Below are 27387 nucleotides of genomic sequence, written 5' to 3'. Positions count from 1 at the left end.
CTCCTCCTCCTCATCCTCCTCCTCCTCCTCCTCCTTCTTCTTCTTCTTTCCTTCTTCTCCTCCTCCTCCTCCTCCTCCTCCTCCTCCTCCTCCTCCTCCTTCTTCTTCTTCTTCTTCACTCACTGCCTTGTCCAGCCCTTTGTTGAATGGCGGTGATCGATCCTGTCTGCCGAGGTGGATCTAACCTTGAGTTCTCTCCTCGTCTTCCAGTATTTCATCGGCGTGACCGTGCTGGCCATGGTGCCCGAGATTCCGGAGCTGATCAACGGAATCCAGTTTGCTTTGCAGAACAATCTCAGTTTGAGGTAGGTGGGTCCTTCTGCAGAATTTTGTTGATCTGATAAGGATTGGTTGTGAAAGTCCCCGTTGGAAGAATATCTTAGTTTTGAACGTCTTAGTCTTTTGACGTTGGAGTAGATCATTGTTTCTCAACCTTGGCCTCTTTGAGTAGACATCAGCAGCCAGAAGTAGATGTGGAGATGCTAAGGTTCATTAAGACAACTGATATGGCTACCCAACTGACTCATCGTGACTCCAGGTGACTTGGAGAAATAAAACCTCAATACAAACCCCAATCAACCCACATCCCAGTGACAACATTCAAACTTGATGGGCTCCACATTCTCCCTGCCCATTGCAAAACCAAGTCTTCAGGGCCAGAATATCAGAGTTGGAAGGATCCTTGGAGGTCTTCTAATCCAACCCCCTACTCAGGCAGGAGAGCCTATAGTACCATTTCAGACACATGGTTGTCCAATCTCTTCTTAAGAACCTCTAGTGATGGAGCATCCACAGCTTCTGATGGCCAGCTGTTCTCACCATTAGGAAATTTCTCCATAGTTTCAGGTTGCTTCTTTCCTTGGTTAGTTTCCATCCATTGCTTCTTGTCCTGCCTTCGGGTGTTTTGGGGAATAGTTTGACTCCCTCTTCTTTGGGGCAACCCCTGAGATATTGGAATGCTGCTATCATGTCTGCTCTAGTCCTTTTCTTCATTAAACTAGACATACCCAGTTCCTGCAACCGTTCTTCATATGTTTTAGCCTCCGGTCCCCTAATCATCTTGGTTGCTCTTCTCTGCACTCTTTCTAGAGTCTCAACATCTTTTTTACATTGCGGCCACCAAAACTGGCTTGCAAATATTCCAAGGGTGACTTTTTGGAAGGATGTCAAAGTGCCATGTCAATCTGATTGATGATGTTCCACAGGGAGGGAGCCACCATAGAGAAGGCTCTTCTTCTTGGTCCCATCAGATGGACCTCCTTAAGAGAGGGCCTCCCCAACATCCCCTGCCTCCCCACTCTGGTGGGTTGAGTAGATCTAACTGGGAAAAGTTGGTCCTTTGAATAATAGATTCAAGCAACTACTCATAAGGAAAACTTGTACAATTTTTTTTAATTTTATTTTTATTTATTTAAATTTATATACCGCCCTTCTCCCGAAGGACTCAGGGCGGTGAACAGCCAAAGGTAAACACACAGACTACAAAAATATAAGAACAGTTTAAAAAAACATATTAGACAATTTTGGCCCAACAATTAAAATACCCCTTTTAAAATTAAAATTAAAATTAAGCAATTGGAGAAGTTAGGCCAGCCCGGCTTGTTGAAATAAAAAATGTTTTATAGGTGGCATCCGTCACCAGCAAGGTTAGCAAAGATGCTCCAAAACATGTCCGCCAAATGTTGGAAATGCAATCTGACACCGGGCACATATTAGCACATGTGGTGGACATGTGCAAAGGCAAAAAAAAAAAAAAAAAGAATTGGATGAAAACGGCTAGAAAAAAGGTTAAAGCAACACATAGATTATAAATCAGAAATATTTTTGTTTAGGTATAGTACTAGGATTAGTACTAGTATGATAAAGGGAATATGTACTTAATACTGCATGTCTTTAACAACTGCAAGAATTGTATTTGCACAGCGCTGGAAAAATGAGGAAATACCTACAGGAGAGAGTAATTAAAAAAAAAATACTAGAATGTGCAGAAATGGATAGGTTGACATTAAAAATAAAGGATAAGGAAGATACGGAATATTTTTTCTAACATGGAACTTGTTTTATCAGTGGCTTGATAATAGAGGTAGAGATTAGAAATTGGATAAATATTATTATGTGTAAGCAAATTGACCCATATAATACACAGTTTAAAAAGCACTTATGCATGTATAAGAAAAATGAATGAATGAATGAATGAATGAATGAATGAATGATAGGCTCAAGTTCCCCATAAACCACATTTGATTTTGAGCCTGTCACTCACTCTCAGCCCAACACGCCTTACAAATTTCCTTTTATGGGGAAAGTAGGTCTTATGCTACCCATAGATGTCAATGCATGCCCCCATCCAAATGCTGAATATGGAAATGGTTGGGAAGTGTACAAATCCAGCTGGGGGATGTCTCGGGTGGCTGGGGATTATGGGAAGCAGGGATGTCCAGCGTTCCTGAGCTGCACCTCACCTATATCCCTCTTTTTGTCCTCCTCTTGAAGCATTGAGATCGGCAACTGCATCGCGGTTCAAGTCTGCATGTTGCAGATACCCATCCTGGTGCTCTTCACCGTGTTTTACGTGAGTAACCGAGGGAGAATCTGCGGAGAGATCCACCGTCTTCCAGAGAGGGGTCTTTCCAGTTCCTGGGAATGGGACCCATCCTTCTGATTCTCAGCCTGGGTCTCCCCTCGGGTCACCCTGGAATAGAGAATATCTAGTTCTGGATTCCCAGGAGGGAGGGGCTGCATTCCAGGGGAGCAAGAGACAATGAAGGTCAGATAAGTTTGTGTGTGAGAAAGAGGGTGAAGACAGTTCCTCCTCAATAGTTCCCAAAGAATATGTTTAGGCGGGGTATGTGTGTCGTATGTCCCCTCATTCAGCATCATCATAATTTTGAATGGTCATTGAATGAATGGTTGTAAACAGAGGACTATCCATATTATCTATCTATCTATCTATCTATCTATCTATCTATCTATCTATCTATCTATCATCTATCTATCTATCTATCTCCATCTATCTCTATCTATCTATCTCTATCTCAATCTCTCTCTTTATCTCTCTCTCTCTCTCTCTCGCTCTGTCTCTCTCTCTCCCTATATCTCTCTCTCTCTCTCTTCATTCTTATATATATATTCCTTTGACAACTTTCATAAAAAATATTGTAAAAAAGGAGGCCGTTGGGATTTCAGCTGTTCGTCCTTGTGGCTGTTTGGAGGTTGATTCGTTCTTTTCTTTTGGGGCAGCCCACCGACTTCATTCTGGTCTTCAGCGACCTCCATGTCTATGCGAGCATGTTCAGCGTGGTCCTCATGAATTACATCTTCATGGATGGCAAGTGTGATTACTTCCAAGGTGAGAACTTTGACAGACGTTGATTGCAAGAGAAGAGAATATTGGTAACTCAGGGTGGAGCTGTGGGGTCCTCGGTGCTCTCTGAGCCTGGTGGTTTTCTTGCGGACGTTTCATGACGCAACTAGGTAACATCATCAGAGCTAGAAGGAAGGGGGTTTGCAGAGAGGAGTGGGAGGAGAAAGAGGAGGATTCTAGGTTCTTCCGAGGTCGGTAAAATGAGGACCCAGATTGTTTGGGGCAACAGGCTGACACTGTGTAAACCACTTAGAGAGGGCTGTAAAAGCACTTGTGAAGCAGTATATAAGTCTAAGTGCTATTGCTAAGGAAGGAAGGGAGAAAGAGGAAGGAAGGAAGGAAGGAAGGAAGGAAGGAAGGAAGGAAGGAAGGAAAGAAGGAAGGAAAGAAGGAAGGAAGGAAGGAGATGAGAAGGAAGGAAAGAGATGAGAAGGAAGGAAGGAAGGAAAGAAAGATGAGAAGGAAGGAAGGAAATGAGAAGGAAGAAAGGAAGGAAATGAGAAGAAAGGAAAGATGAGAAGGAAGGAAGGAAATGAGAAGAAAGAAGGAGATGAGAAGGAAGGAAGGAAGGAAAGAAAGATAAAGGAAGGAAATGAGAAGGGAGGAAAGATGAGAAGAAAGGAAGGAAATGAGAAGGAAGAAAGGAAGGAAATGAGAAGGAAGGAAGGAAATGAGAAGAAAGAAGGAGATGAGATGGAAGGAAGGAAGGAGAAGGAAGGAAGGAGATGAGAAGGAAGGAAGGAAATAAGAAGGAAGAAAGGAGATGAGATGGAAGGAAGGAAGGAAGGAAAGAGATGAGAAGGAAGGAAATGAGATGGAAGGAAGGAAGGAGGGAAGGAGGGAAGGGCCATGGTGACCCAGTGGTTAGAATGCAGTATTGCAGGCTAACTCTGCCCACAGCCTGGAGTTCAATCCTGACCTGCTCAAGGTCGACTCTTCCTTCCATCTTTCTGAGGTCTGTAAAATGAGGACCCAGATTGTTGGGGAGCAAGAGGCTGACTCTGTAAACCTCTTAAGACAGGGTTCGAAAGTCTTGTGAAGCGGTATATAAGTCTACGTGCTGGATGGCTGCTCCAAAGTCAGCCAGTCCATGTCCATGGCTGCGGAGGGACGACTGCTCTCCTGTAACCGTCCATCTTGTTTCCTCTCTCCCGCCAAGGTACCGTGCTGGTGATGGTCTATTTTATCCTCATGGCCGTGTATTATTTTGCTCCTTCTCCTGCCGGCTGCTGAGTCGACGGTCCGTTGGGCGTCCGTATTCCTGCCTCTCGGCCAGGCAGTCGCTTCCCGCAAGTCCTTCTATCCGAGCCATGACCGTCTCGTCGGGGAGGCGCTCAGGACAAAACCTTTTAACGCCTTTATAAGATTTATCTCCAAGGCAGCCATTGACTCTTCCAGCTCACAAGCTTCTCGGGGGTCTCTTTGTGACCAACAAAGAGTTTGGGTGCAGACGAGCCGCGATGCCGTTGACTCCTACGGAGAAGAGTGCCTGGTGATTTCGAACACGGATTCGGGGACGGGGTCCGTTTCATCGTAGCTACCTCTCAAGCCTTTGCCATGCAGCCCCCCACCCTGCTGCGGGTAAAGACAGCCCCCCACCCCAAAGCCGAGCCGCCCCTGATCTCGAGACAGAGCACAAAAATAAAGGAAGCCGATTTTGAACGTATCCTTTGGAGTGCGTTGGTGACGGTATCTTTCGCTTCGTAGCCGTCGTGCGAGAATACGACCGGGGTTTTCAACCTTGCCCTCTTTACATTGGGCGGACTTCAACTCCCAGAATTCTTCAGCAAGCATGGCTGCTTGCTGTACCAATGGATGGCACAGGAATTCTGAGGAAGGCCCACCAATGGCTGGCTGAGGAATTCTGGGAGTTGAAGTCCACCAGTGGCTGACTGAGAAATTCTGAGGAAGGCCCACCAATGGCTGGCTGAGGAATTCTGGGAGTTGAAGTCCACCAGTGGCTGACTGAGAAATTCTGAGGAAGGCCCACCAATGGCTGGCTGAGGAATTCTGGGAGTTGAAGTCCACCAGTGGCTGACTGAGAAATTCTGAGGAAGGCCCACCAATGGCTGGCTGAGGAATTCTGGGAGTTGAAGGCCACCAATGGATGGCTGAGGAATTCTAGGAGTTGAAGGCCACCAATGGATGGCTGAGGAATTCTGGGAGTTGAAGTCCACCAGTGACTGGCTGAGGAATTCTGAGGAAGGCCCACCAATGGCTGGCTGAAGAATTCTGGGAGTTGAAGTCCACCAATGGATGGCTGAGGAATTCTAGGAGTTGAAGGCCACCAATGGATGGCTGAGGAATTCTAGGAGTTGAAGGCCACCAATGGATGGCTGAGGAATTCTGGGAGTTGAAGTCCACCAGTGACTGGCTGAGGAATTCTGAGGAAGGCCCACCAATGGCTGGCTGAGGAATTCTGGGAGTTGAAGGCCACCAATGGATGGCTGAGGAATTCTAGGAGTTGAAGGCCACCAATGGATGGCTGAGGAATTCTGGGAGTTGAAGTCCACCAGTGACTGGCTGAGGAATTCTGAGGAAGGCCCACCAATGGCTGGCTGAAGAATTCTGGGAGTTGAAGTCCACCAGTGGCTGACTGAGGAATTCTGAGGAAGGCCCACCAATGGCTGGCTGAGGAATTCTGGGAGTTGAAGGCCACCAATGGATGGCTGAGGAATTCTGGGAGTTGAAGGCCACCGGTGGCTGGTAAAATTATTCTGAGGAAAGTCCACCAGTGGCTGGCTGAGGAATTCTGGGAATTGAAGTCCACCAGTGGCTGGCTGAGGAATTCTGGGAATTGAAGTCCACCAATGGCAGGTAGACACGCCACAATCAAATTGAGCATGTCAAATTAGCATAAAATGGGTCACAGAAATACAGCAAATGTTAAAAAGTATGTAAAATAAATAGGATTAAAACGAAAAGACATTCGGTCAGTAGAGGTAGGTTTCGACTTACGACAATTGAACCCAAAATTGTGGCGTTGTTGAGTGGATTTTGCCTCCTTTTGCAACCATTCTTACCACAGTTACTAAGTGAATCACTAACGTGGTTGAAGTCATGTGGATGTGAAGCGAATCTGGCGTCGTTGACTTGGCTTGTCAGAAAGTCGCCAAAGGGGGATCACGGGAACCCAGGACGCTGAACGCGTCATAAATCTGAGCCAATTGCCAAGCATTTGAATTTTGATCATGTGACCACGGGGATATTGCAACGGTCTTGTGAAAAACGTCGCCAGTTGCTTTCTTGAGTGCCGGTGTAACTTTGAACGGTCATTAAATGAATGTAAGTCCAGGCCTACCTGTAAAATCAGGCGTGACTCACTTAACAAACAATCCTTGCTTACCAACAGAAATTCTGATTCCATTTTTGGTTATAATTCGAGGACTACCTGTATTGGGGGAGGGGGGGATGTCCTCCCAACCCACTTATCCTGGTTAGTGAATCAAGCCATGTTCGGAATTTGGCCATTGCATTCAATCGTAGCGCAGGCAAACAGGATTGGTTGGCATGAGAGAGTTTGGGTTTGGGTGAGGGTTATTATTTTGATCCCGTGACCACGGGGACATTGCAACGGTCGCTAAGCGTGACAAACCATCGTTCAAGTTGCTTTCTTCGGCGCCGCTGGAACTTCGAACCGTCCTTAAACGAAGAGAGAGCCGCTGATGCCCCTTTCCCGCAGCCTCACCGGTTCCAAAAACAGGGGCAACATTCCACTCTCAAACTAAGAAAAACTGTGAACTAACAACCATTAACAGTTTCCAAGGATATTTTAAAAAAAACACCCACACACAAACCAGCATCATTTCTCAAGCTACAGTTTGATGCCGGTTAGGGATAAAATTTTTACAGAATTATTTCCAACATACAGTCAAGACACAGGGAACAATGCTTTTTCCAGCGTGTTTTTTTTTAAAAAAAGGCAACTAGTGTGTGCAGCAATGCGGGTAGTCCTCGACTTACGACCACAAGGGAGCTCATAATTTCTGTCGCTAAGCGAGACGCGAATCTTGTCCCATTTTATGGCCTGCCTTGCCTCAGTGGTTAAGGGAAGTGGTTCACCGCGGTTGAATTAAGTTAGTAACCCGGTTATTAAGTGAATCCCCCTTCCACATGGACTATGTCAGGTCGCAAAAGGGGATCGTGTGATAGACACACACACACACACCAGGATGCTGCAACCGTCATAAATATGAGTCAGTAAATAAGCGTCTGAATTTTGATCACGTGATCCTGGGGAGGCTGCAACGGTCTTAACTGAAAAACGGTTGTCATTTTTTTCAGTGGTGTTGTACTGAACAGTCACTAAATGAATTGTTGTAAGTTGAGGACTACCTGCAGTTCATGGTTTGTGGAGATCCTGGACTTAGAGAAAAGTTCGCTTAGTGACTGAAGCTACAACGGCACTGGGAAAAATGACTTAGGACCTTTTCTCACACTTATGACCATTGCAGCATCCCCATAAATCACGTGATTTAGATTGAAACACTTGGCCACTGACTCACATTTATGACCGTCGCAATGTCCCGGGGCCACCTCATCCCCTTTTGCGATCTTCTGAGAAGCAAAGTCAAGGGGGAAAACCAGATTCTCTTTTAATGACCGTGCTGCTAATTTAACAATGTGGTGGGAAAAGTAACGTAACAAATTTTTCACTGAACAACAGAAATTCTGGGCTCCATTGTGGTCGTAAATCAAGGACTCCCATTTATTGGGGATTTTTGATTTGAGACACACCACAGCTACGACAGGGGCCGTTCTTGGGAACGAAGACCTGGCTATTGACAAGGTCTTTTTCAGAGAATATTCCCCTCCATCCAGCATTTCAGAATTTTATTTAAAAAAAAAAAAATGGACAGAAAACGAGAACTTCAAAGAAAGGCCAATTGGTCGGAAGGAAAATTCGTTGCCGATACAGCTGCAGTACGGAGTCTGGGGTCCTACCCCCACCCCCATTTACACACGCAAACACACTTGCAACGGGAGAAAAAATAATAGCGTTTTCACGATTTTTTCTTTTGAATACAGGTAGTCCTCGAGTTACGACCACCGCCGAGGCCAATATTTGTTGCTAAGTGAGGCAGAGTGAAGTGGGGTTTGCCCCATTTTACCACTTTTCTTGCCACAGCTGTTAAGTGTCTCGCTGCGGTTTCATTAGTCACACAATTTGTGAATCTGGCTTCCCGTGGACTTTTGCAAAAAGGGGGAGTGGCATGACGCTGCGCCCCGTCGTAAATGCGAATCCGTTGCCCCAGCGTCTGGATTTTGATCACGTCATCGTGGGGAAAGCTGCAACGGTTGTTAAGTGTGAATAACGGTCGTTAAGTCCTTTTTCCAGTGTCATCACTCTGAACTGTCACTAAACGGAACTGTTGTAAGTCGAGGTCTACCTGTATCTTATTCTATTTTTTTTGAGATATATTCTATATATCTTATATTTCAGTCATTTTTCTAGTGTGGGAGGTTGGTAGGAATGGCAACTTAGCAAGGATCTTTCCTGGTCAGGCAGCAGCATATCAGAAAAAAATCAATATTTGCGGTATTTGGGTAGCAAAAGGACCCCTTTCACACAGTCACAAGGGGCAACATCTGTTGTCACCTACTGTAAAAGAAACACACACACAAAATGACAAAAATTGTGCAGAGTTTCCCTAATTTCCTGCCAGGAAGCAGGAAAACGGCCTCACCGGATTCCAGAGGGAGCCAAGGCCGTTTTGCAGTGTGTTGAATGAAGGACACCACGTCTTACCGAAGGGGAAATCGAGGCCTGAAACCGGAAGGCGGTGACCGGGTCCTCGCCTTACGACGCTATAAGCATGTGACAAAAATCCAGTACAGGTAGTCTTCAACTTACGACCACAATTGAGCCTAAAATTCCTGCCGCTAAGTGAGACAATGAGTTTTCCCCATTTTATGAGCTTTCTTGCTACGGACATTCAGCGAGTCCCATGTCGTTAAGTGAATGTGGCTTCCCCCGTGCTTGTCAGAACGTCGCAAAAAAGGGACCCCCCCCAACGGGACACTGTAACCGTCATAAATAGGAACCAGTTGCCGAGCATCCGAATTTCTGAACACGGGAGACCGCGAGGACGCTGCAACGGTGTGAAAAAAACGGACGTTAAGTCACTTTTTCCACGGCCGCTCTAACTTCCAAAGGTCACTAAATGAACGGTTGTAAGTCGAGGACTACCTGTACAAATTCTCTCAGCCACAGCAGCTTTTTCGTTCATGATGTATTTATAGGTCTCCATAAATTAAAAAAAAAAAAAGCACAGAGTTTAATAAATTCTCAAATCAAAATAGAAAAAAATTATATATATATATATAACGGGAAAGGCATCCGAAGTTCTTGGCGAGTAAGGCTTGGAGAAGCGGGGATTTTTTTTTTTTTTTCGCGGCCTGCTCCTCCGTGGCGTTCTCGGCGGGACCATAAATAAGAGAGGAAATGAGAACGGGCGAGAGGGGAGGGCCGGAGGGGAGGGGAGGGATTTTGTTTAAATTAGCGCGCCGGCCTGCGGGACGTTTTTTTTCATTTCAAACGTTCGATGAGTCCCTGCGTCAGTCCCAGGTGCAAAAGCTGCGATCGGCTGAGGTTGGCCAAGTGAGGGAAAAAAACCAGCACCTTCTCCCAACAGAGTTCCAGCAGGCTGGGTACCACGAGCCACATCTTAAAGAGAGACCCAGTCCGTCTGTTCCGGTGAATGTCCACCACGCCTCCGTGGACGTACATGCAGCCGGCCTGTGGAGCAGCAGCAGCAGCAGAAGAAAAAAAGAATATATATATATATATTAGAATTGTGTCTTGAAAAGCTTCGAAGCTCTTTGCCTGACCTCTTCTGGCAGCCCCCCCACTTCCAAGAAGATAATGGACAAAGTTGGAAGCGACCTTAGAGGTCTTCTAGTCCAACCCCCTGCTTAGGCAGGAAACCCTAAACCACTTCAGACAAATGGTTATCCAATCTCTTCTTAAAAACTTCCAGTGTTGGAGCATTCACAACTTCTGGAGGCAAGGAGTTCCACTGGTTAATTCTTCTCACTGTCAGGAAATTTCTCCTTAGTTCTAAGTTGCTTCTCTCCTTGATTAGTTTGCTTCTTGCTTGCCTTTTGGTGCTTTGGAGAAGAGCTTGACTCCCTCTTTTTTGGGGCAGCCCCTGAGATATTGGAACACTGCTTTCATGTCTCCCCTAATCCTTCTTGTCATTAAACTGGACACACCCAGTTCCTGCAACTGTTCTTTGTATGTTTTAGCCTCCAGTCCCCTAATCCTCTTTCTTGCTCTTCTCTGCACTCTTTCCAGAGTCTCCACATCTTTTTTTACATCGTGACATCCAAAAGTGGATGCAGGATTCCAAGTGTGGCCTTACCAAGGCCTTATAAAGTGGTATTAACCCTTCACGTGATCTTGATTCTATCCCTCTCTTAATGTTAAAGAAGTGGGGAAAGAGAGTGGGCTGCAAAGGCTCCTGTCCCACCGGCACTGGCTGTGGGAGGAATGACTTCAAGCTATCTTTGGGGGGGAGAGCTATTTCCGGAATCACAGGATTCAAACTTTGGAAAATCTGAAAAGTCATAACTCTTTGGAACAATATATATATATATAAATTCTGGAGATTGTGATATCTGTCTCTTCTTTTATAGCTACATCTGGAACTCATATTTTTAGGATAGTTTGCAATATAGATATATCTATATAATAAAACTGCAGAATGCCAAATAAGTAAATATATCCATATATATCCATATATGTCTATAACTATAACCAAGAGCCTTGGTGGCGCAGCGGACTAAAACTGCTGTTAAAGTAGCACTTAGCTGCCAGCTGCCTGCAATTACTGCTAGTTCGAATCTCACCAGGCTCAAGGTTGACTCAGCCTTCCATCCTTCCGAGGTAAGTAAAATGAGGACCTGAATTGTGGGGGCAATAAGCTGACTTTGTATAAAAAAGAACACCGCTTAGGGGGGGGCGAAAGCCCTACTAAGCAGGTATATACAAAAGTATGAAGGCTATTGCTTAACGCATTGTAAGCCGCCCTGAGTCTCTGGAAAAAGGGCGGCATATAAATCGAACCAATAAATAAAATAAATAAATAAATAAATAAACTCTATCATCTATATCTATCATCTATCGAGAGAGAGGCAGGGAGGGAGATAAATATTTGCCATTCTGCAGTTTTATTAGCTGCCCAGGAACGGAGGCACTTTTTAAGATGTGTGAACTTCAACTCCCAGAATTCCCGCCAGCCAGCCATGAATTCTGGGTCTTCGAAGTTGCCAACGTTGAAAAGCACTGGTCTACATACAGGGTGTGGAGGAACAGGCTCGGGTCCAAGCCTGAAGGTTCATGGATGTCCCATTCGCCCTCCTTCTGAGGGGCTGACATTACATCTACCTGACCCACCAGAGGGAGGAGGCAGGGGGTATTAAAGGTCCCCCCTCTTAAGGAGGCCCATCTGGTGGGATCGAGAAGAAGGGCCTTCTCTGTGGTGGCTCCCTCCCTGTGGAACATCATCCCTGCGGAGATAAGATCAGCTCCCACTTTAATAGTTTTCCAAAGGCCCTGAAGACCCGGTATAGCCAGCGGGGCTGGAGACCCCAGGGTGATAGGGAGCACTTCAAGGGGTCAGCCTGATTGCGGTCACCAGGTGGGTCAGGGGTGGGGAGGGGCAACCTCTTACCGGAGTCACAGCAGCACAGTGGAAATAAACAGGCTCGGGCATCACCGCAGGGAGCTTCACCCATTGAAACGTCTGCAGGCTGAGTTTCCAGATGTCGCCTAAAATCACCTCTCCGTTGTATCCGCCGCAGACAAAGACATCTGAGAGAAGACGGAAGGATTTTTCCCCCCTCATCAATATATATGAATTATGGAATGAGAAATGAGTTTCCTGAAGGGTTTCTTTCACTGGCAATTTCCCAATGTTTCCCCAAGGCTTGCGAGTTAAATTCCCCAGTCAGCATGCATTTTAGCCCTCCGTTGGCAGTGAAAGCCGTCCCCCTTCCTCACACAGGCAAGCGTAATACCAAGCACGCCTGCCAATATTTTATTAGGTAAACAGATTAGAATTCTTGGCAGACCAAGGTTTTGGCAGCAAACTGCCGAATGCCTGCCAAGACCGTTTTCACTCCCATAAAGCAGAAGAGGACTTATCTTCAGTCCGTTCCAGGAGCAACAAATTATCCACCAGACAAGAGTTTAGTCAATGTTCAGTCCAAAATATATCCAAGCCGAATTTCAGAGATCACGATGTGACTTTCAGGGTTTAACGTTGTCCATCACAAAGCCTGAAGAACAATCCCACCCACTTTTATTCCTGGTGGGGCGTGGCTCCGTGACTCAGCTCAATCTCTGGCCCTCCCACGCCTCTTCCGTTGCTGCGCACGCTTCTCCCTCCGACGCTGCCTGGGATCAAGCCAGGATTCATCCTCCTCGCTCCCTATCAATTGGTGCTCCAATATGCCTTCCTCCTGGGAGGAACATCCCAGGCTGTTCCTCCTGGCCTTCGGAGGGAACCTGAGGCATTGCCAGAGGAGGGTCCTGGCAGTTCCTCCCCATCACCTTCTGAGTCCTCTTTCTCTGTTAGGACAGGCTCGGGAGTTGGGGTCACAACAGCCGGGTGGGTGACTGGGAGTACTAGTCTCACTTTAGGCATGAAAGCCGGGTGGGTGACTTTGGACCAATCACTAGGAGACAGTGAGTTCTAGTGTCGCTTTAGGCATGAAAGCCAGCTGGGTAACCTTGGCCCAATCACCAAGAGACTGTGAGTTCTAGTCCCAACTCAGGCACCAAGTCGGCTGAGTAACTTTAGCCCAGTCCCTCTCTTTCAGCCCAACCCACCTCACAGGGTTGTTTTTGTGGGGAAAAGAGGAGGAAGGAGGAGGATTAAATATGTTTGCCGCCTTGTGTTATTTATAAAAAAATATAATAAAGGCAGGATAAATAAATAATAATAAAAAATATGCAGCATAAACCTGTCAGAATTCCACCCACCCCAAACAGGAAATTCTGTTGTTGCACAAGTTCCAAAATTAAACTATTTCTTACCATTTTTTATCTGTACGCAGCTATGACATCTTCGGGCTGCAGGGTAATCTGTGGGTCAGAAGCCTGAATGTGAGTTATTTAATCCATAAGATGCTTCTTTGATTTGACTTGTGGACTTCAACTCCCAGAATTCCCCAGCTAGCGTGGCTGGCTGAAGAATTCTGGGAATTGAAGTCCATAAGTCTTAAAGCTGCCAAGGTTGGATATCTCTGCTCTAAAATATCAGCTACTTCCCCATCTTTAGAAGTGGAAAAGTAGAGTGCCATGACAGAAAATTTCCCATTTCTCTAAAACATGATTTTAAAAAGCCTTATAGACCTCTGGAAAGCTTAACTGATGCAGACAGCAAGAGAGTAAAAATTGGGATACAGACCACCGACATGAGCTTGAAATATATGCAGAAATTACTCCGAATTAATCGCTAACCTAAATAAAGTCTATGTCAGCGCTTCAACGCTGGCATAGAGAGAGAGAGAGAGATAAGCTCTGAACTTTTGCCTGCTAAATCCCTTTGAAGTCGGGTTGTCATGGAAATGAAGAGGGGGGAACATTCCTGGGAAATGACGAGACAAGAAGTCTGAAGAATGACTTGGAAGATAGCCAATGAGAAGCAGAGATTTGGGGATCGGAAAGGGAGGGATTGGGGGGCAAAAGGTCAGTCTTGTCCGCTGCCAATCTTTAAGGAAATCTTTTCTTTAATTGAGCACAGCCACCGGATCATGACTCGATGCGGACAAGACTGACTTTTGCCCCCCAATCCCTCCCTTTCCGATCCCCAAATCTCTGCTTCTCATTGGCTATTTTCCAAGTCATTCTTCAGACTTCTTGTCTTGTCATTTCCCAGGAATGTTCCCCCCCCTCTTCATTTCCACGACAACCCGACTTCAAAGGGATTTAGCAGGCAAAAGTTCAGATCTTATCTCTCTCTCTCTCTATGCCAGCGTTGAAGCGCTGACATCCTATTTATGCAGTGGATATTATTCTGGAAAGAGGGATAAGATTCTAAGTATCAAATTTATTAGAGAACAAAGAAACTGAAATAATTCACTTTAAATTCTGAATTAATAATTGGAAGAAAAAAATCTGACGTCAAATTTTCACCAAGAGACTAAATCTACATTCTAAATAAAGCTTTTTATAAAACATTTTATAACGTTATAAAACATTATTATTTTTTTAAATAAAATATCTTATAACACAATAGAGAATGATACGCCCAAAAATTAGTTGAAGATCCAGCTATTTGGTACAAGTCATTTTCACAAATTAGATAAATAAATTCATGAGTTCAGTTTCAATTTCTGCTGGCTGCACAAATAGAAGAGAATATTTATGGCCTCAGGGGTTGAACTGTGGAGTCTGTGGTGCTCTCTGAGCTTGGTGGGTTTCTCGCAGATGTCTCATGACCCAACTAGGTAATATCATCAGTGGTAGAAGGGTGTAAGGTTTGCAAAAAGGAGGAGGAGGAGGTCTGTGGAGTCCGTGGTGCTCTCTGAGCTTGGTTGGTTTCCTTGCAGACGTTTCAAGACCGAACTAGGTAACATCTTCAGTGCTGGAAGGAGTGATGTTTGCTCTCTTTGTGTAGCTATATGCTGAAAGCAAACTTCACTCCCTTCTAGCACTGATGACGTTACCTAATTGGATCATGAAACGTCTGCAAAGGAAACCAACCAAGCTGTTCTGTCCCCCGTCCTCACTCAGACAAATGCAATATCCAACACGCCTGCCAATAATGTATTGTATAAACAGACCAGAATTCCTGGCAGACGAGAGTTCTGGCAGCTACTTGTAAAATGCCTGCCAAATCCAATTAGTACTCCCAAAAAGCAGTAGAGGCTTTATCTGCAGTCCGTTTCCAGAGCGACAAATTATCCACAAGAGTTTAGTCCAAAATATATCTAAGCCGAAGTGCAGGATTCATGAAGTGACTCTTTAGAGTTTAAGCGTTTGTCCGTCACAAAGCCTGCCGAGCAATCACGCTCCCTTTTATCCCTTGTGGGGCGTGGCTCAGTGACTCAGCTCAATCCCTGGCCCTCCCACGCCTCTTCCTTTGCTGCGCACGCTTCTCCCTCCGACGCTGCCTGGGATCAAGCCAGGATTCATCATTATCCCTCTCTATCAATGGATGCTCCGATATGCCTTCCTCCTGGTACATCCCAGGCTGTTCCTTCTGGCCTTCGGATTGAACCTGAGGCATTGCCAGAGAGGAAGGTCCTGGAGAGGGAGGCCTTGCCAGTTCCTCCCCATCACCTTCTGAGTCCTCTTCCTCCATGAGGACAGGCTTAGGTGTCGGAGTCACAACACAAGCTCAGAGAGCACCCAGGACCCCCCAGTGTCCCAGATAAATGAAGATTTTTGAAAACAAAATTAGAAGACTCGATGGTTGTGAACGATGCGGCACGATTTACAAGATATTAAAACACATTCTCATCTTCCTTTGGGCTTCAAAGGGGCCCCCTCCATCCTTGCCAACAAACACAGATCGTAAGACCCCCCTACCTTTCTTCTTATGAGGCTTCGTGGCGATTTCTTCCCAAGTGTTGGTTTCCAGATTGTAGGCGTGAATCTTAAGCAAGAGGGAAACACAATTCAGTTACAATTTTTTTTTAAAAAAAAATCAAAGGCGGCCATGGAGCCCGGGGTGAAGGCTCAGCACTCCTCAGTCAGGACAAGCTGCCTCTTCTCTGACAGATGTCAAAGGTTGCAGGATCCAATCTGGACAGAACAGGACAACTGGCCACAGCCAATTTGTTGCGGCCAATTCGCCCTGGGACAACTTCACACAATTCTCCTTAATTGTTTAAAACTTGAGTGGTGTGTTGGCCTAGAGGGGGAGCTCTCGCCTCACAATCAGGAGGCTTGTGAGTTCGATCCTAGATAGAGGCAGATATTTCTCTCTCTGGGAACAATGAGAATATATCTGCCGAACAAAACTCCGCATTGGTGACAGGAAGGGCATCCGGCCAGTAAACACTCGGCTCCATTCGGTTACCCAGACTCCACCCCGATGCAAGGGATTATGGGGTCATTAGACGACAAAATTATTTAAAATAAGTAGAACATTAAATTTTTGCCCTTCGCATTTCATTCTCTCCCTCCTTTCTCACGCTTTCTTTAATGATTCTATGCCACCATTTCTTTGGTATTAGTGTAACTCTCGTCCTGCAAGTGAGTTGGCTGCGGCGAATTATCATCGATCCCAATCTGGGTCGAGGTTTTGTCTTCCAGGTTTTCGGACTCGTGCTGGGGGCCATCTTCAGGGAACGTCTGTCTAGCCGAGTGTGTGTGTTTTTCTGTGCGTGGTGTTTATGTAACACCTGTTCCATGTGGCTTTTTAAAGAGGTCGCTTGGGGTGTTGTGTTGACGGCAGGCTCTGGAGCTGTTGGCTGTCGTTTGCTTGGGCTGCCCAGCACCCGACCTCACTTGAGCAATCCGCTGACTGATTGCTGAGCACATTGTAAGCCGCCCTGAGTCTCCGGAGAAGGGCGGCATATAAATCAAATTATAAAAAAAAAAAAAAAAGAAAGAAAAGAAAGGTGTCCCAGGTGCTTTGACACCTGTTTTGTCTCGACCACCAAGCTTGTGTCTTTTTCTGTTCACCCCCTTTCGGATTTTATTATTAATTCAATTTGTATGCCGCCCCTCTCCGAAGACTCAGGGCGGCTACACGATTACACGAACCCTCTTACGGGTACCCTCTGCTCACGACCGTTCGTTTAGTGACCGTTCGAAGTTATGACGGCACTGGAAAAACATGGCTTAGGGCCATTTTAAACACTTTAGCAGCGTCCCTGTGGTCAGGTGAACAAAATTCGAACCCTTGGCAGCTGACTCGTATTTATGACGGTGGTGGTGGTTGGGGGAGAGCTACAGAAGCCCAAATAAAAAAATAAATAAAAATATCAATAAAAGGCCTTTGAAGAGGTCACCTTGTCCAAGGAGTAGGCCGTCCAAGAGGTCCCGCCTCCCAAGATGTAAATTCTCTGCCCGTCATGCGCGATTTCGTGCCTGTACCTGAAAGGACAAGGCCGGAGGTCATAATTAAAATTTTCTATGTTATGTTATGTTATGTTTATTATATTTGTATACCACCCTTCTCCCGAAGGACTCGGGGCGGTGAACAGCCAGCAGATAAAATACAAAAAATACAAACTTTAAAACAATATTAAAATCCAATTAAATTAATTTGGCCCACAGTTAAAACACTCCTATATTAAAACCCATAATTTAACTATTTAAAATTAAAACAATTTTAAAAAGTTAGAACAGGTCAGCCCGGCTTGATGAAACAGAAACGTCTTTAGTATTACCGTTATCCTTAATAGGTAGAATAGCCGTGATAAAGATGAATGGATTACCTAAATAAGAGCCTTGGTGGCGCAGCAGACTAAAGCGCTGTTAAGTAGCATCCACTTAACAAACGTTTCACTTTTAGCAACAGAAATCTGGGGCTCCATTGCGGTCGTAAGGCTGGGACTACCTGTACTGCATTCTTAACACCGCAACATCCCGGCTCTTGCTTTGCAATTGAATAACAACATCCTTGTTTCTATGGTCCCTCGATAGTGAGATTGCAGAAGTAAAAATGTCATAAATAAAATGGATAAATGGATGACATTGTTTCAGCAGTGAACAATGAGGTGTTTTTTTTTAAAGGAAGAGTCGCCATGTTGCATCTCCCAGGGGACATTCTGAGCATAAAGGAGCCCCCCCCCCGACCACAGATTTTGGCCCCGCTGACCTTTCCTCTGGCATATCACAGTGCAGGCTGTTTGGCTTGAGCTGCGTCCATTCCCTGGTGTTGAGGTCCAGCTTATGCAAGTCTGTGCTGTAGATATAGCCAGTCGTTCCTCCAAAGACGTACAAGGACCCGTTAATGATGGCCATAGCCTGACAGGGAGAAAAGAAAAGGTCGTGTGAAAATAGGTGGCATTTTATGTGAGCTACATCAGGGGAAACCTGGTGGACAATCACTTAAATATGAGCCAGAAATCTGTGGCAGCAGCCAAAAAAAGCCACTGCAATTCTAGGTTGCCTTAACAGAGGGGTAAAATCAAGATCACATGAATTATTGGTACCGCTTTATAATGCCTTGGCAAGACCACACTTGGAATAGTGCATCCACTTTTAGTCTCCATATAATAAAAAAGATGTAGAGACTCTGGAAAGAGTGCAGAAAAGATGATTAAGGGCCTGGAGACTAAAACATATGAGGAACAGTTTCAGAAATTCAGTATGTCTAGTCTAGTGAAAAGGACTAAGGGTGAAATAATAGCAATGTACCAATACTACATGTATCAATACTTCTCAGAGTATTGGTACATGTAGTACCAATGAGAAGGACCTTGGGAGTTCTGGTGCAGCCAAAAAAAGCCAATACAATCCTTGGTTGTAGAAACAGAGTCATAGAATCAAAATCATGTGAGGTGTTAGTACCACTTTATAAAGCCCTAGTAAGGCCACACTTGGAATGCTGCATCCAGTTTTGGTCACATTACAAAAAAGATGTTGAGACTTTGGAAAAAGTGCAAAGAAGAGCAACTAAGATAATTAAAGGCCTGGAGATTAAAAACATATGAAGAACGGTTGGAGGATTTGGATTTGGCTAGTTTAGAGAAAAGAAGGACTAGGGGGGACGTGATAGCAGTCTTCCAGTATTTGAGGGGCTGCCCCAAAGAGGAGGGGGTCCACCAATTCTCCAAAGCACCCAAAGGCAAGACAAGAAACAATGGATGGAAACTAATCAAGGAGAGAAGCAACCTGGAATGAAGGAGAAATTTCTTGACATTGAGAACAATGGAACAGCTTGCCACCAGAAGTTGTGGGTGCTTCATCACAGGAGGTTTTTAAGAAGAGACTGGACAGCCACTTGTCTCAAATTGTGTAGGCTCTCCTGCTTGATCAGGGGGGTGGACTAGAAGACCTCAAGGTCCCCGATAGAAAAATGTTGGGCTCAGTTGTGGTCGCGAGGATTAACTGTACCATTTTTTTAAATCTTTGTTAATGTTACTATTTATGATTTTATGGTAAAGCCGCCCAGAGTCTCTCTGGATAGTCAGATGGGGGGGGCATATAAATTTAACCACTAAAGGAATGTTCAGTGGGTTTCTCGAGAAGCCCGTGGCTGCCTTTTTACCTGTCCGTAGATGCGGTTCGGCTTCTTCCCTCGGCAATTGAAGAGGGCCCACCGTTTGTATCTCACGTTGCAGACGTGGACGTCGTTGCCGTTGCTCTCCCCGAAGGGGATCCCGGTGCCGCCAAAGACTAAGAGGTTATTGCCGTGCAGCACAACTGTGGAAAGACAACACAGAAAGGGGTTTGGTGAACAAGACGAGCAAAGAGGAAATTGATCCAGCTGCAAATACTGCTATGTTGCAAAGAGCAGGTTTAGTCCCCGGCTTACAAACACAACTGGGCCAAACATTTCTGTTGCTAAGCGAAATAGATGCGAAGTGAGTTTTGTCCCATTTGTTGTGGTCCACCCGCAGCCTGCGGAGCTGGCAGTGGAGTCAGACAGTGAGGAGGCTGGGGAGGAACATGGGCCAGTCCTGGAGGCTGGGAAAGGCCCGGACGAGGGCTCTACGTCGGAGGCAGAGATGGGGCCAGGGCCATCTGGGAATTATGTGCTGACTCCAGAGCCTCCAGAGTCAGACATCAGAGAGGCAGAGGAACAGGAGGAGCCTGTTCCTAGTGAGCTGCCAGAAGGCAAGAAGAGTTAAAACAAAAGGGACGACTCGGGAGTAAGGCTTGGAGATGATTGGCCCATAAGACATAAAGGCAGAGCAAAGGCACATGGGCCTTTGCAGGAAGCAACGTTGTGGATGGTGTCGGTTTGTACTTTGAAGCTCCGTTTTTGACTCTGTGTTTCCTTGTGGCCTTGCCAAGATAATTGCCAATTAGGTCTTTGGCAGCGTGTCAAAAGAAGATAAAGGTGGGTGTTTACCAGCCTGTGGCAGACTTCTGTTGGGCTATTTAGAAACTCTGTGTGATTCAGCACGTGCTGTGAATGAAAGGAATTCACTGCCGTTAAAATTAAAAGAAAAAAAAAAGGGGGGGTTGGGGACTATTTGTGTGCTTTTTACTATATCAGGAAGCCTAGGTCAGAACACCACTTTACGACCCTTTTTGCCACAGTTTTTAAGTGAATCACTGCAGTTGTTAAGTTAATAACATGGCTGTTAAGTGAATTTGGCTTCCCCGTTGACTTTGCTTGTCAGAAGGTTGCAAAAGTGACCTCACGGACGCTGCCACCGTCAGATGTATGAGTCCATTGCCAAGTGCCTGAATTTTGATCATGTGACCCTGAGGATGCTACAATGGTCATAAATATAAAAACTGGTCATAACTGTCACTTTTTTTCAGTGGCGTTGTAAATTTGAACAGTCACTAAACAAACTGTTGTAAGTCAAGGACTACCCGTAATTATGCATAGAGGAGTTGCAACAAGAAGCCGAATGTAACAGTTTCATTCTCAATCTTATTCTAATATAGTTTTTGCATAGTGAAACATGCTGGGTGTTATATTTAACTTAATTTAATTTAGGCACCAGCCGTCACCAAATTGTGCACTGTGGGAAAACAGAACATAATTATTTAGAAGGGTAAGAAAAGAAACACAAGAAGGAAACAAGCAAGAATACCTGGTTTATTTCATTCTTGTTTCTCCTTTCTTAACCTTTTTAAATAATTGTATTGTGTTTTCTTTCCCATTGTGTTTGGTTTTATTCTTTTTTTTTGTATAAAAGTTTTTTATTTTATAGACAAACATATAATACATAATCAATCATTCAGTGTATCATCTGAGTACATCTTTTGTGTCTTGTTACTCCTCCATTATTTATCATATTTTAATATTATCATTCCATTTATTATAACATTTCTCCCATATATTCTTGCTTTTCTCTTTTTTTTAATTTTAAATATTTTATTTATTTTAAAAGTAAAACAATGGACATTGCTCAACGTCTCTGGTTTCTAACATTTGCATCTAAATCAAGTTAATAAGTAATCTATTCCTTGATCTATATACAAATTTACATATCTCCCATTTCATTATAAATCAATTATGCAGTATTTTACTTCCTAAACAACTATGCATGTATTTAATAAACCTATATTAAATTCACAAATTCAATATACATTGATATATTGATATACATTGATATATACATTTCCAGACATTCATTATCCCTTGCTTTTCTCTTAATACATTTATCTATCTCCTTTCTTTTCTTCACTCATTTCATTACATTACCCTATATATGTCTCTTCTCTAACCAATGATAAAATTGCCCCCACCCCTTAAAATATTCCGATTCCTCTCTTTCTTTAATTGTCAAAGTCAATCTATTCATTTCTGCACAATCCAATATTTTCTTAATTACTTCTCCCTCTGTAGGGATTTTCTCTGCTTTCCATCTTTGCGCAAATACTATCCTCGCTGCAGTTATAACATGTATAATCAAATATATATTTTCTTTACTAAATTTCTCTGGTAAGATACCCAATAGGAACAATTCAGGTTTTAAATCCATATGTTGTTGTATCATTTCTTCTAACCATGTTTTAATTTTAATCCAATAATTTCTCGCTTCTGGACACGTCCACCACATATGATAATACGATCCTGGTGTCTGATGGCATTTCTAACATTTAGCTGATTTATCTTTAAACATTTTTGCCAATTTTTCAGGTGGCATTTGTGTTTGGTTTTATTCTTAACCTTTTAAAACAATTTTGAGATCCATTTTGAGCTAGTCATCAGTAATTCATCCGCTTGCACTTACGCGACATGGATGCCAACTCGCGAGGCATGTAGCCCTCGGTGCCCATCTGATGCCAGGTGCCAGTAGCAAAGTTGTATCGCCAGAGTTCCCGGAACAGCGGGTAATCTTCATTCTCCGGCCCTCCAGATTCATCGTAGTCAGGATTGTATCCTCCAAACACATATAGGTTGGCATTGTCTGCCACGCAGCGGTGGCCGCTTCTGGCTGGCGGCACTCGGTGGCCTAAAGCAGAATAAAGACCTTTTTTGTCACTCAGAGAAGACACAAAATCACTGGGGCAAAACTGGGTGATGTAGGAAATGGAGCGCTAAGGCTGTGGGGCAAATGTCACAACAGATAAAATTTCAGCATCCAACAAAATTTTAAATTGGATTTTAATGGGATCTTTTTAATTGTGGGCTAAAGTATTTAATCTGGTTTTAAATTGTTCTTAACTTTTATTTTTATGTATTTGATCTTGGCTGTTCACCGCCCTGAGTCCTGAGGTATATAAATATAATTAATAAAATAAAATAAATAAATAAAGTATGTGGGACAGTCAGTTTAGTGTAGTGGTTAAGTGCTGGCCTAGGAACCAGGAGACGGTGAGTTCTAGTCCCCCTTTAGGCATATAAGCCAGCTGGGTGACTTTGGGCCAGTCACTATGAGATGTGGGCCAATCACCAGGAGACGGTGAGTTCTAGTCTTGCCTTAGGCATGAAACCCAGATAGGTAACTGTGGGCCAGTCATTCTCTCTCAGCCCAAGCCACCTCAGCTGGCTGTTGCTGTGGGGAAAATAGGAGCAGGAAGTAGTAGTATTATGTATGTTCTCTGCCTTATTTATAAAAATAATAATAAAAGCCAGGATATTGATCAATCAACAACATATATAATGCTGCATCAGAAAACATCTCTGGAGAATTTTAACCGATATCTAGCTGGGATAGCAAGGAGGACAAGAGGAGTGGCACGAGGCCAGGAATACAGCATTCGACCTGCTGGTGATGAATTACTTAGAACGTCTTCCTCAAAGTAGCAAAAAGTTCTCCTCGTAGCAACCACAGAGCTGAACTTTGCACTACTTAAGGTTTATTTAGGGTTGTGTGCAGCGCTTCAACCACCCAAAAGTGCACTAAAATAGAACTTCTCTGCAATACAGCGCCTTGGAGAATCGAAGCTTTCCTCCCGTACGGCTGAAATTCAGGCTCCTGTACATTTCATTAGACTTTTGGGGATTTAATCTACACAAATGGGCAACTCCACTATTTATAACCTTTTCGGTACCGAATGGGAAAACAGCTTCTGTTAAGGGCAGCCCCATTACCTGGGTTTGAACAAGTGCAAAACACAATTTGTTTTGGAAAAGAATCGTAGCCAGCTGGGTGACTTTGGGCTAGTCCTCCTCTCTCAGCCAAACCCAGGTTGTTGTGTTGGAAAAAATAGGGGGAAGGAGAAGTCTGAGATATGTTTGCCGCCTTAAGTTGTTTAGGAGAATAAAGATGGGATATAAAATAACATCATAAGTTATTCTTAAATTAGCTAGTAGACAAAACCCAACGTCTTTGACAAAAATGTAACTGAAGGCCTAGCCAAATCTCCCAAAATTTCCCTTCATCCCCTTCATCCTGACAGCGATGATGCTCGCACAGCACACCAAACAACTGAGTTGCCCATCGTGTCCCAGCACAAGCTTCCTGAGCAAACTGGAAACACTGGGAAATTTCCTGTGGCCATTTTCCAAATTCCTTGTAGCCAACCAAAACTGCTGAAAAAGAACAGCATGACTTCCTATGACGGTACTTCACAGGGTTAGTAAATCCCGGAAGATGCAAAAAAAGCACAATTTTCTTCAAGCTGAGGTCAGCTCTCTCCGACTGCCAGGAAACTCCACACGGTTTCTCTGCTATCAATAGAGAAGTGAGGCTTCATGGCCTTCTTTTAGGCCTGCTTTCAAGGTCTATCTTTAGCTACACTCTAGGATTTATTTAGAAGAGAAGGTTCGTAGCTCATGGTTGAACTGTGGAGTCCTTGGTGGTTTGTGAGGTTGGTTGTTTTCCTGCAGATGTTTTATGACCCAACTAGGTGACATTACTAGGGAGTGGAAGTTGTTGGGGGGGGGGAGAGGGGAGGAGGAAGAAGGGAAAGAAAGGAGGACTGAGGGATCCTTGGTGCTCTCTGAGTTGGGTTGCTTTCTTTTGCAGACATTTCATGACCCAGCTAGGGAACATCATCAGTGCTAGATGGGAGTGGGGTTGAGGAGAAGGAGGACTGTGGGGTCCTTGGAGCTCTCCGAGCTTGGTCGTTTTCTTGAAGTTTAATAACCCAACTAAGTAACAGAATCAGTTCTCAGTCTGGTTTCTGGAGTGGGGGAGAAAAACTGTTTAGTCCTTGGTGCTCTCTGAGCTTGGTTGTGTTCCTGCAGACATTTCATGACCCATGGAAGTAACCTCATCAGTGTTAGAAAGGGGGGGGGATGATTTACTTTCTGTTTATGTACAAGTAGCTTGTCCCATCAGTGTTTGGTGGGAGGGGTCTTGCGGGTTCCTTGATCAAGAAATCCCTTGATTGCTTATTGTTTGTCTGTCTGCGTTGGTAGATCCTTGACTGGGGTATAAACAGAGAGCCAACCTCACTCACTCCTAGCACTGATGATGCTACCTAGCTGGGTCATGAAACACCTGCAAGAAAAAAACAACTTCAGAGGGCAGCACAGACTCCATTGTTGTCCTTGTCCTCCTTCTCTCCACTACAAACCCAACTCCCTTCTAGCACTGATGCTGTTACCTAGCTGGATCATGAGATGTCCGCAAGAAGACCACCAAGCACAGGGAGGCACCGGGGACCCCACAGTCCTCCTCCTTTTCCTCTCTGCAAACCCCACTCCCTTCAAGCACTGATGATGTTCCCTAGTTGGGTCATGAAACGTCTCCAAGAAAACTACCAAGCTCAGAGAACACCAAGGACTCCACATCGTTCTCCTCCTCCTCCTCCTCCTCCCCTTCTATTCCACTCTGCAAACCCCACTCCCTTCTAACACTGATGATGTTACCTTGTTGGGTCATGAAACGTCTGCAAGAAGACCACCAAGCTCAGAGAGCACCAAGGACCCCCAATTGTTCTCCTCCTCCTCTCCACACACCCCACCCCCTTCTAGCACTGATGATGTTGCCTAGTTGGGTCGTGAAACGCCTGCAAGAAAACCACCAAGCTCAGAGAGCACTGAAGACCCCCCCACAGCCCTCCCCCCTCCTCCTGCTCCCCTTTTTCTTCTCCTCCTTTTCCTCCCCTTCTCCTCCTCCATTCAACAAGCTACCCTCCCTCTCTTCTAGCACTGATGATGTTCCCTAGTTGGGTCACAAAACGCCTGCAAAGCCCCCCCCCCCACCAAGCTGAGAGACCACTAAAGATCTCCCCCCCCGCCCCACAGGGATTTCCTGGTGGTCCCCCATCCAGGCCCTACCCTAACCCTAAAAAGGACTGAGTGTTTCCCTCCCCCCCCCCTTCCTGAGAACCATCCCACCCGCCAGGACCTGCAGTCCCAACTCTGCCCCAAACTTTTAAAGCCCTTGTCCCTCCTCAAGGGGGCGTCCTTCCCAGATAAAGTGCCCTGGAGCAAGGAAGCTCCACTCCCCGCCCATTTTTCTTCCTCTTCCAGGAGGCAGGAGCAGCCTTCACGGGGCTCCGCTGGAGGCCGGAGGCCGAGCCGGATATTCCCGCTCTCCGGGAAGGGGGGGGGAATGGACTCTAGGCCGGTCACGCCCAGCCCGGCCTACCTCGCAGGGGTGTTGTGCGAGGCCTAGAGAGCCAGGAAGGGCCCTCCCGCGGCCAGGGCCTCCCTTTCACTCACCGACGCGTCCGGGGCCGGGCGGGAGTCGGACGAAGCGGTTGAGGAGCCCCCCGGATGGGGCCTGAGCGGCCGGCCCGTCGCCGCTACCCCCTCCGCGTTGCCCGTTGCCGTCCCAGCCTTCTCCGTCGGCCGCAGACATGCTCCCCGCCGGCCCGGGCTTGGCCTCGCCCCGCGTCCCCTCAACGGCCGACCGGCGGAGCCCCCCTCAGCCGCCTCAAAGCACCGCGATAAGCGGCGTTTCCCCTGGCGGGCCAATCAGCGTCGCCCTAACTCCGCGCCAGCCAATAGGAGGCGCGCTTGTTGCGAGGCTGCGAGGGGAGGGCCGGATGATCATAGAGAGCCGTCGGTCGCAGCGACCGCCCGGCGGCACCACGTGATCGGCAAGAGACGGCGGATGGCCGATCCGAGCCTTCGCTTTCTGGCGGCCTTGCGTCAGGCAGAAGCAATCGAAGCCGGAACAACTGTCCCGCGCGACCTCTTCGCAAGGGCTGCTGGGGGCGGTAGTTCAATTGTAGGCAATTTTCAATAGACTCGGCGGCCAATCGACCGCAGTCGTGAAATTAACGGGAAATGGGTTGCATTTCGGAGTTTTTTAAGCCTTGCCCTGTCTTGTCTTCCGCAGCCAGTGGCTGGGGATGATGGGAATTGCAATTACCACCATGGAAAGGCAACAGGTTCACATGACAGAAGTCTTCCAATATTTAGGGGGCTGCCCCAAAGAAGAGATTTATTTTATAAATGAAATAAAAGTAAAGTAAAAGAGGGGGTCCAAAGCACCCGAAGGCAAGACAAAGAAACAATGGATAGAAACTAATCAAGGAGAGAAGCAACCTGGAATTAAGGAGAAACTTCCTTACAGTGAGGACAATTAGCCAGTGGAACAGCCTGCCACCAGAAATTGAGGACTAATTGCATTGGAGAAATGCTCTCGTGTGTCATTAGTTTTCTGTCCAATGCAATGTGTAAATCCAAAAATGAATTTAAGTACCTGCAAGCAACTGCCCCCCCCTCAAAGAAAGATCCTTACCAATAGAAGAAACTAGATAAGTAGATACATATCTTTATCCCCCTTTTTTTAATGTGAGTTTGTGTTTGAAGGTTTATGAAACAGAATAAAAATATTTGCAAAAAAAAAAAAAAAAGTATGGCTGGTGGCTTGTACTAAACCAGGGACTTTCCCCAATCGGGCGCCCTCCAGGTATATTAAGCTGTCAATCTCAGAAATTAGTTGGCAGGGCATTGGCATTCATTGGCACGTACAATCAGGCATCGGTGGGATCAACTGAATTGGAGGACTTTTTTTCCCCCAGTCTATAGCCCCCCCTCCTCATTTCCAGACCCAAGCATTGTTTTGTAAGGGGGCAGAAA

At 45.5% G+C, this 27387-nt stretch overlaps 2 protein-coding genes across 2 annotated transcripts in view; one reads left to right on the top strand and one right to left on the bottom strand.

The window, feature by feature from the left end:
- LOC148112744 (uncharacterized) overlaps window positions 1-5030 on the top strand; it is a 38586-nt gene extending 33556 nt beyond the window's left edge. The window contains exons 17-20 of the mRNA XM_087874396.1: window positions 211-305; window positions 2494-2572; window positions 3241-3349; window positions 4524-5030. Of these exons, the coding sequence (XP_087730522.1) occupies window positions 211-305; window positions 2494-2572; window positions 3241-3349; window positions 4524-4597 (357 nt within the window). The 3' untranslated portion in view covers window positions 4598-5030. The remainder of the gene's footprint in view (window positions 1-210; window positions 306-2493; window positions 2573-3240; window positions 3350-4523) is intronic.
- Window positions 5031-8180: 3150 nt separating this feature from the next.
- On the bottom strand, window positions 8181-26267 carry KLHDC10 (kelch domain containing 10). Its single transcript, XM_034407098.3, has 9 exons — window positions 26020-26267; window positions 22193-22414; window positions 19543-19697; window positions 18148-18296; window positions 17336-17420; window positions 15906-15972; window positions 13407-13454; window positions 12040-12179; window positions 8181-10103 (listed from the first exon to the last, which is right to left on the bottom strand). The coding sequence occupies exons 1-9, from the start codon at window positions 26156-26158 to the stop codon at window positions 9894-9896; spliced, it is 1215 nt and encodes a 404-aa protein (XP_034262989.1). The 5' UTR covers window positions 26159-26267; the 3' UTR covers window positions 8181-9893.
- Between the last annotated feature and the right edge of the window lie 1120 nt (window positions 26268-27387).

This window comes from Pantherophis guttatus, chromosome 7, assembly GCF_059756535.1.
Source record: "Pantherophis guttatus breed Tessera chromosome 7, ASM5975653v1, whole genome shotgun sequence".
NCBI lineage: Eukaryota > Metazoa > Chordata > Lepidosauria > Squamata > Colubridae > Pantherophis > Pantherophis guttatus.
The sequence above is the reverse complement of the archived record's forward strand: the minus strand, read 5'-3'. Positions and strand labels throughout refer to the sequence as shown.